We start from the raw sequence: 10,373 nt of genomic DNA on the forward strand, positions 1-10,373 counted from the left end.
AAATAAATCTAGCTGTCAACACTGAATATTGCATTGTTGCATTTCTTTTCACAGTTTATGAACTTACATTTTGTCATATTCAATAAATATATTCATAAAGGATTTTTGAATTGTTGTTATTTTTAGAATATTTTTTTAAAATCTCACGTACCCCTTGGCATACTTTCAAGTACCCCCAGGGGTACGCGTACCGCCATTTGAGAACCACTGCACTAAAGCACTGCTATTATCTAACTCCAGTAAGACTTTGAGCATGAGGCGAAAAGTTTTCTATATATATGTCTCCTAGATCGGACAGATTTAGTCACCAGCGCTGTCCTTTTTAGTCTCTAAGCATGAGGCAAAACATCTTCGAGATAGGACAGCTCTATTCCCTATGGCTGCTCTATCGAGTCACTGAGTCTTGAGCTGTCCTATCTTGTTTGATTAACTCCAGCTATCCTATCTAGTATTTCAGCCTAGAACTACAGTCACTAAAACAGTGCTATCTAGTCTTTGAGCAGGGGGCGAAATGACTCTTAGATAAGATGGCTCTAGCTACTAGAACTAGATAGGATAACTCTAGGCTCGAAGACTTGATAGGGCAGAGGCTTAGAGCTAACCTATATCTCCCCTCACCTCCCATGGGGTGATCAAGGCTACATATATACATACACATATATACACACACAAGCACACACACATATATATATATATATATATATATTTTTTTTTTTTTTTTTTTTTTTCTACCGCTTGTCCCTTTGGGGGCCGTGGGGGATGCTGGAGCCTATCTCAGCTGCATTTGGGCGAAAGGCGGGGTACACCCTGGATATCCAAGTATAGCAAATTTAACTGTCCTATCGAGTCTTTGATCATGAGGCAAAGGTCTTCTAAGACAACCTGAATAGTTGACAGGTTCAAACACTGATGACATCTATTAAACAAGACAAGAGGCAAGGAATTAAAACACACGCAGAATTAAATTTCGCTCAATGAGGAGAAACGCGTACACTGTGGCATTTTACAATCCTTCCGCTTGGTAGGATCACAGACAGCTTTTGTCTTCTCACCGGGAACTCATTGCAAAACAAAGTTTTGTGATAACTTAGATACAATTATTCTGACAATAGTCCAATTGCAATCAATTCAATCCACGTGTTCTATCCTCACAAAAACAAATCTGTGTTTAGACAGGTAATCATTTAACCCGATGTTTATCATTGTGGCTGCAGAAGGACTCCATTCTCTTACTGATAGCACTGTGGTACGAATGTGACAACAGGTGTTCCAAGAGAGACAGAGAAGGACAAAGAGTTTGCAGACTTCGACATCTTTGACGACCCCGAGTCTCCATTCTCCACCTTCAACTTCCAGTACTCCAACGAGGCATTCACTCGACTCCATGACCTCATGGAATTCAACACCCTCAACAACTTGGAGGTAAGTTTTGGCTTTGCTGGCTTCCAAAAGGTACGCACGTACTCTCTGATTAAACTTGGTGATGGAGGTCTTATTGTCGGGCATGGTGCATCTGGTCATGCTTTGCACATTTGCATTGTCATCATACAAATATTAGTTTGTGGTGCAACACTAAACATTTAATATGGCTAATACAAGTTTTATCAAGTGTAGGTGTGTCATCATGAGAAGACTGACTTTCACTAACTGTAAGTGAGTCACTTCCGTGCTGAGTGAGAGGACTCAAATGTGATGCAAAGACCACCCTGTTTGCTTCCTGATTTAAAGTAGAAGAAATTATCATTTGTTTTTATTTCCAGGCTCCAGCTTTGATATGTAAAAAAAACAAAAACGATGTGGTTTTGATCAACTTAGCATTTGTCTCACAGTTTACAGCCATTATAGCAGAGATCGTCTTCACAATGTTCGAAACCTTTCAAAGAGGAATACTTTTTTACAGAACGTGCTACTTAGAAGTATGAGTGTGCATCACAGATTGTCAGATGACAATCACTGGTGATATGATGAGCGGTGTCCAGGCTGGTCCTCAATTTAACACAGGGTGCTTTTACATTAACACTTGGCCTGCTAGTGCACCGGACAATAAGCCGCAGATATATACCGCTACAAAAGCGTTTGTAAATGTTTATTTACATCTATTAATTGTTTCCAAACGGTGTCTATCACACAGAAGTAAAATGGCTGATCGAACAAAACAGAAGTCATTTTAATGGACACCCTAGCTGCTAAAGTTAGCTTTCCAATCAGCCAAATAGACTAAATAACTCCATGGTGACATTTTGGTGAATATATGAAACTTAAACAATACAAACAGAATGCCATTGTAAGATAATAATACTTACACAGACACTTGTAAACTTGTTAGCATACAAGCTAATGCCGTGCGTGGCCACCTCTTGCTGCTCACTGCTCCCCTCATCTCCCAGAGGATAATTTCACCACATAGACTATCATTGGGACTTTAACTTTTAACTTTAACTTTTTTGACGCTAGCTTGATTATATTGCAATAGCACAAACCAATATGCATGAAAACACTCCTACAGACATCAAACATAGGACGGTTTAGTAAGTATGAATCGTTTTAGTTATATTGTAAAACCTACAAACCTTGCTTAAAGTGATGAATAAAGAATCATTTTGAACAAAAACGCTATGGACAAATACTTACCTACACTTAGCAAACACGTCCAAAAGATGGCGCCCTAGCACAAACAAAATCACACTTTTTTCATTTTCTCTGTCGGTGTTAAATGAAAACTATTTGTTAAATACAAAACATTATGGCCGTTGGTAAAAAAAAATCCATAAGTTAGCTGCACCGTTTTATTAGCTGCAGGATTCAAAGCTTGGGAAAAAGTAGCCGCCTATTGTCCGGAAACTACGGTAATTATTCCAAATATTAACAAAGTAGTATTTTGCTACATGTTCTGAAACACTACACTACAACTACTAATAGTCCCTACTTTGACATTCTGCCTGTTTACATTCTTACTCCCACCATTCACTAATTGGAGAAGAGCTTGATGTCATGTGCTGTGAGGTACAGTGGAACCTCGATTTGAAACTTAATTGGTTTTTGAACAAGGTTGGTAATTAGAAAAGTTTGTATATTGAAGCGAATTTCACCAAAATGAACAATGTAAACAACATGAATAATGGGTTCTAGACTCGGCAAAAATCCATATTTAAGTAAAGATTTGTACACTTTGAACACAACATTAAGCGTTATACCGTACTGTATAGACATAATAAGCGGTTGATAGGTCAACTTTCTATTTAATAACAAAAGTAAAACAATAAATAGCTGCATTGTTCTTTTTTCAGCCGCCCTGCTGACACGCGCACACACTGTCACTAGCCCAGTGGTGCACTCAGTTTGAAATCACAAACCTCCTTGAACTTAAAATCTACTTAATTTGTGTCTTTGCATGCAGCAGAAGAGAGGGGAACAGGGAAAGAGGCCGTGGCAACAATCTTGTGGGTACTTCATGAATGTTTCAAACTACACGTGGCTTGTCCATTGTTTACTTTGGACTCAAATTGAGTTAACAAAATGAGAAAACGTTGGTAAAAATGCTAAAACACTTTGAAGCACACAAAGTAGCAATGAGCACAACATCAGGCACACAATGGGTGGATGAAACATTACACACTAAGACAAGGTTTGTACAACAAAGCATATTTTTAATCGGTCCATGGTTTATAACATTGAGAAGTTTGTATGCGATGAGGTGGCGACTTGTCCAGGGTGTACCCCGCCTTCCGCCCGATTGTAGCTGAGATAGGCGCCAGCGCCCCCCGCGACCCCGAAAGGGAATAAGCGGTAGGAAATGGATGGATGGATGGATGAAGTTTGTATAATAATGTGTTGGTAAAGCGAGGTTCCACTGTGTTTAAGTAGACCTCAACTATAGATATAAGGCCATCTACAGTAGTGTCAAAACAGTTGAAAAATAATTTCTACGTACCTCTGAAATCCCCTCTCTAGGCCACCCTCTGACATATATAGTCCTAATAAACCCTTCTGAGTGTCCTCTGCAGTGGATATTTGTGTTTCGCATAACAGAGCTATTTTTTTGTCAAAGGTACACATTTGGGTAAAAATTATGGGTGTAACGGTACGTGTATTTGTATTGAACCGTTTCGGTACGAGGGTTTTGGTGGGATTCGGAGGTGTACCGAACGAGTTCCACACGGACATTTTAAGTAGCGCACCGCACATTGTGTAAACAATGCACACCGAGGCACCACGAATTGATTTACGTGGACCCTGACTTAAACAAGTTGAAAAATGTATTCGGGTGTTACCATTTAGTGGTCTGTTGTACGGAATATGTACTGTACTGTGCAATCTACTAATAAAAGTTTCAATCAATAAAAAATAAAAAAAAACACACAGCATGCTAGCAGCGACCGGGCTACGATAGACTGACCATATATGATATACTTCCTCTTTACACCGGATATGTCCTCTTTTACGGAGCTGTCCGGGTGGAGTTTCTTAAATGCCTCAAATGTCCGGCATTTTAAGTAAGGGTTGCATGTATTTTAAATGTACATTCGGGGTTAAGAAGGAGTTAAAAACCAAACAAATCGTGTGCGCAGCAGCATTCGTGAGGGCGGGGCAGAGACAGAAAAAGCGAGAGAGTTATGATAAACGCGCATGCGTCGCCAGGCTCTGCTTTTCACCCATAGATTTATCAGATTTTATTTTTTATTATCCATAGCAGGGGTGTCAAAAGTGTGCCCCGGAGGCCATTTGCGGCCCACAGCTAATGTTTTAAAGGCCCACGGCACATTCTAAAAATACTATTCAAATAAACAAAAACAGACAAAAGTGAAATAAAAAAGCTCAAAGGCTAAATGTAATTTAAAAAAAGTTGCAACGTTGACTAATAAAACAAAGCTGTTTTTTTTTTCTTTCAAACTGTCATTGCTCAAAACATAATATTGAATCAAAATCAATGTTATTATGAATTACTGACCTATCCAAGTTTCCGTTTTCTTCACATTAAATATTCCACGAAGAAAAAAACATTTTGGTGGAAGATTTTGCAAATTTGGTAAATAACCCAAAAATTTATATTTTGCTGTTTTCTTCCTGTACCAAAAATGAACCGAACCGTGACCTCTGAACCGAGGTACTTACCGAACCGAAATGTTTGTGTACCATTACACCCCTAGTAAAAATAACAATACACATTCAGTATACACTGCAGAGGACGAGGATTGATGTAGATATTCTTACCCTTTTCCCATTCCCCATTATATTAGTCCCTCCAATCTTTGTGTCGTATTATTAAGTGCATCTTGAAAATAATTTAGACGTAACCTAATATTATTATTACAGATTGTCATGACAAAAACTGTTGTGTAGTGTATAAGTCTAACATGTTACAAAAAGTCAGATGAAACGGATGCCAGCTGGCAGTGGATCTAGGCAGGCTACACAGACTCATTATGGAGACGCAAATGTTTTTTTTTTTCAATATGTTGACACTAATTTCTGTGCTTGATTCCTGCAGGTGATTAAAGAGGCCATCAAAGATCGCATCGTGTTACGGAAAGAGAACCCTTCCTCCCTCACTTTGCCCTTCTACCTCAGCGATATCCCCAAGAAGAGGTTTCTCAAAAGGAATCCTCACCTTAAACCCTGGAATCACCATGACAACAATGACCAGTAGTCGCCTGCTTTTGAATGTACACTTTCGGCATTATCTTTTTGGAAATGATCAGATGTGTCTGTTTCATCACATTAGATAAAAAGTGATTTTGTAGTCTCAGAAACTGACAATTCTTTTGCACAAAATGGGGGAAAAGTGTTTTTGCTGACACAGTTTTAAAGATGTTGGGTTTCCTTCTGGCTGAGAGATATATTGACACTGCTTTTCTTGTACTCTTGAAGTTAAAAGTTAAAGTACCACTGTTACTCACACACACACCAAGTGTGGTGAAATGACCCTCTGCATTTGACCCATCCCCTTGTTCCACCCCCTGGGAGGTGAGGGGAGCAGTGAGCATCATAGTGGCCGCGCTCGGGAATCATTTTGCTGATTTAACCGCCAATTCCAACCCTTGATACTGAGTGCCAAGCAGGGAGGTAATGGGTCCCAATTTTAGTCTTTGGTATGACCCGGGCAGGGTTTGAACTCACAACCTTAAAGAAAGATATTTGCTCTTTCATCCTCCATCTATGCAGCACTTGAATCAGTGTCCTGACTCAAGTATTTTTGCGACCATTCCCATTATTCACTCAGCTGTATTCAACCCGTCATACCTTAGTTTGCAGATAAGCATTTTTGTTGTTACCCACCTGAGTGACATCATGCACTTGTTAGATTAGTAACAAGTAACCGCGCCGATTTCTAGCCGTCATTCAGTTGCAGAAAACATTTTTTTTCCATTATTGACCCACCTGAGTGACACACCTGAACATCTTTAGTGACCTCATGCATGTGTTTGATAGTCACTTAGTAACTACAGTAGTACCTAGTAAACACGGTGATTGCTACCCCTCAAACATTTCAATGTTGTTTAATCACCCACAGGGAGGGAGCGAGGAGCGCTCCCCTGTTGGGAGTGCCTCACATCTAAGCCGCCATTGTGCAAAAACAACACCTGACACCATAGAAACGCCCGCACCGCTTTTTGCTCTCTCACACGGGGATTAAAGGGTGTGTTTATTCTCCCGGCCGTGTTGTTTCAGGCTACTTTTTCAGTTCGAGGCCATTTCCTCGTCTTCCCCTCAGATTACACGAATTGAGGGCATTAAAAAACTCTGGCTCTCGCTCAGTGGAATTTTACACACTACACCTACACCTCCAGCACTGCAGGCCTGGAACCTGACACTTTACACCTTCACCTGCAGGCTGCACACACCGCAGTGGAATTTTACACTCAAACTCTTCCGACCGCTCTTCTCCTCATGTTTCTGGTCAGGAAGACATTCAGAAAACCACAACAATGTGTTGCATTACAAAGACACTTGGACAAAAATGTGATGTTTTTTTTTGTTTTATTTCGCAGATGACCAGTGTCTGTTTTTACACCTTTCCTGTAGTTTGATCATAGTTGTATCGTTTTTATAAGATATGCTGAGGCAAGAGTTTCATGGGCAATCAAATTTTCATCACAAGCTTTTATTTCAAGCAAACTTATTTTTTCATGAATATATATATATATATATATATATATATGCATATACACACACGAATACATATATATATATACATACATACACACATATATTTACATATATATATATATATACACATATACATACATACACATGTATATATGTACGTGTGGGGAAAACAAGACTACATCTCTACAGAACTGTTTTATGAGGGGTTCCCTCAATTGTCAGGAGATTGAGGGAACCCCTCATGAAACAGTTCTATAGAGATGAAGTAGTCTTGTGAGTTTTCCCCACACATACATATTGCGCTCTACTACGGTATCGAGCACTATTCTCTGGACAATTCAATTAAGACATATACATACATACATACACACATATACATATACATATACATATATATATATATATATACATATATATATATATATATACATATATATATATATACACACACACACATATACACAAATATATATATATACACACACACGCATATTATATATATATATATGTATATATATATATATATATATATATATATATACGTATGTATGTCCTGGAGTTGTAGGAGATTGTCTCAAAATCTCATCAGAAGTCCTGACAAAACCTGTAAATAACAGAAAATGTATTTACTGTTTTATGAGGGGTTCCCTCAATCGTCAGGAGATTGAGGGAACCCCTCATGAAACAGTTCTTTAGAGATGAAGTAGTCTTGTAAGTTTTCCCCACACATACATATTGCGCTCTACTACGGTATCGAGCACTATTCTCTGGACAATCCAATTAAGACATATACATACATACATACATATATATATATATATATATACATATAGACACACATATATATATATATATATATATATATATATATATGTCCTGGAGTTGTAGGAGATTGTCTCAAAACCTCATCAGAAGTCCTGACAAAACCTGTAAACAACAGAAAATGTATTTACTAGAAGGTACTAGAATGTATAATCATATTCTTCTTCAAGTTCTTATGAAAGCCCTGGTAATAATCCATCAAAATATTAGAATTGATCAATTTAAAGCCCATAAAGGGTTAGAACAGGGATCCATCCATCCATCCATCCATCATCTTCCGCTTATCCGAGGTCGGGTCGCGGGGGCAACAGCCTAAGCAGGGAAACCCAGACTTCCCTCTCCCCAGCCACTTCGTCTAGCTCTTCCCGGGGGATCCCGAGTCGTTCCCAGGCCAGCCGGGAGACATAGTCTTCCCAACGTGTCCTGGGTCTTCCCCGTGGCCTCCTACCGGTTGGACGTGCCCTAAACACCTCCCTAGGGAGGCGTTCGGGTGGCATCCTGACCAGATGCCCGAACCACCTCATCTGGCTCCTCTCGATGTGAAGGAGCAGCGGCTTTACTTTGAGTTCCTCCCGGATGGCAGAGCTTCTCACCCTATCTCTAAGGGAGAGCCCCGCCACACGGCGGAGGAAACTCATTTCGGCCGCTTGTACCCGTGATCTTATCCTTTCGGTCATGACCCAAAGCTCATGACCATGGGTGAGGATGGGAACGTAGATCGGTAAATTGAGAGCTTTGCCTTCCGGCTCAGCTCCTTCTTCACCACAACGGATCGGTACAACGTCCGCATTACTGAAGACGCCGCACCGATCCGCCTGTCGATCTCACGATCCACTCTTCCCCCACTCGTGAACAAGACTCCTAGGTACTTGAACTCCTCCACTTGGGGCAGGGTCTCCTCCCAAACCCGGAGATGGCACTCCACCCTTTTCCGGGCGAGAACCATGGACTCGGACTTGGAGGTGCTGATTCTCATTCCGGTCGCTTCACACTCGGCTGCGAACCGATCCAGCGAGAGCTGAAGATCCCGGTCAGATGAAGCCATCAGGACCCCATCATCTGCAAAAAGCAGAGACCTAATCCTGCGGTTACCAAACCGGAACCCCTCAACGCCTTGACTGCGCCTAGAAATTCTGTCCATAAAAGTTATGAACAGAATCGGTGACAATGGACAGCCTTGGCGGAGTCCAACCCTCACAGGAAATGTGTTCGACTTACTGCCGGACAGGGATATACAACCTATTTTTTGGGGGGGCCGGGGGGGGGGCACATTTCAAGAAAGTTAAGGACCGCGGGTTCTGACGTCTCCCTTCACTATTGTTCTTATTTTGTATAGTCTGGAGAACCGGCGTCCTTCACAGTAGACATTTGATTTTGGTTTATTTTTGTTGTCAGAGTTACAGGAGCGCTCTGCTCTTTTTAAATATCTTCTGCAAAAAAGCTAGTCAAAGATCATCTTTATTACAGCACTCTTGTGTTTTTATAAATCTGCTGCAAAATGAGAGTCTCTCAAGTTTTTCTAACTAAAGTTGTGTAGCCCTAATAATGAAACAGAGAGCCTGAAATGGAATATGAGGACCACCGCAAGTATAAGTACAGATGTTGAAGAAAAAAAAATACTGATTGCTTATGAAATAAACAAGCTACAGCAACACTTTTGTTACATAAATCGCGTTACGAAACAAAAATGTGCAGATGCCTAAAAGGAGAGGCCTTAAAGTTAAAGTTAAAGGGGTGCCTTGAGGAACGCCTCAGGTATGTAAATCACAAGTATGAACCCCAGTGTTCTATGTTTGCTAGCAAGTTTCAAAATGTTTTACGCTCAACTCAGCTGCAATCAGCAAGTAATATTAAAGTCCTAAATGTGGCCATAAAAAAGGTCTTATTTAGGGCCACTAAAACCTCCAGGCCATCAGTTGAATAACACAAATGGCAAAAATAAAAGAGAGGACCTAAAATGGAACCTTGAGGAACACCACTAGTATAAATAAAGAAGTTGAACAAATGACTACTGACTGCATCTGAAGTAAACAAGCTACAGGAACACTTTAATTACATAACTCACATCATGAAAAGAAGGAAAAGACTTAAAGGAGTGTCTTAAAGAACGCTTGAGTTATGCAAATCACAGAATGCAGCTGAGATAGCCTCCAGCACCCTCCGCGATCCCAAAAGGTACAAGCGGTAGAAATTGGATGGATGGATGGAAGTTTGTTCTATGATTGCAAGAATCTGCTGATGTGTTTAAAATGGACTGACTTCTTCTATACACCAGGAGCATTCTCCTGTTTTTTAGGAATGTGCTGCAAAGTTTTGAACTGAACTTGGGGGCCCCGGAATGGTGCCAGTTGAAAAGCCCCTGGGTTAGAGACAAATGTGTTCAAGTAAAAACTCTTGTCTGTAATGTTTGCCTTTGAAATACTTTGGCAGTGACCCCTTGAGAG

General features: G+C 40.3%; 2 protein-coding genes across 3 annotated transcripts in view; both read left to right on the forward strand.

The window, feature by feature from the left end:
- The window catches only part of LOC133540713 (cytosolic phospholipase A2-like), a 63,308-nt gene extending 53,691 nt beyond the window's left edge, over positions 1-9,617 (forward strand). For both annotated transcript variants that reach the window (XM_061883564.1, XM_061883563.1), the window contains exons 18-19: positions 1,265-1,422; positions 5,489-9,617. In XM_061883564.1, coding sequence (XP_061739548.1) covers positions 1,265-1,422; positions 5,489-5,647 — 317 coding nt within the window. In that variant the 3' untranslated portion in view covers positions 5,648-9,617. The remainder of the gene's footprint in view (positions 1-1,264; positions 1,423-5,488) is intronic.
- Positions 9,618-10,267: 650 nt separating this feature from the next.
- LOC133540965 (cytosolic phospholipase A2-like) overlaps positions 10,268-10,373 on the forward strand; it is a 42,437-nt gene continuing 42,331 nt past the window's right edge. The window contains exon 1 of the mRNA XM_061884049.1: positions 10,268-10,292. Coding sequence (XP_061740033.1) covers positions 10,268-10,292 — 25 coding nt within the window. The remainder of the gene's footprint in view (positions 10,293-10,373) is intronic.

The sequence above is a fragment of the Nerophis ophidion genome, linkage group LG22, assembly GCF_033978795.1.
Source record: "Nerophis ophidion isolate RoL-2023_Sa linkage group LG22, RoL_Noph_v1.0, whole genome shotgun sequence".
NCBI classification, from domain to species: Eukaryota; Metazoa; Chordata; class Actinopteri; order Syngnathiformes; family Syngnathidae; genus Nerophis; species Nerophis ophidion.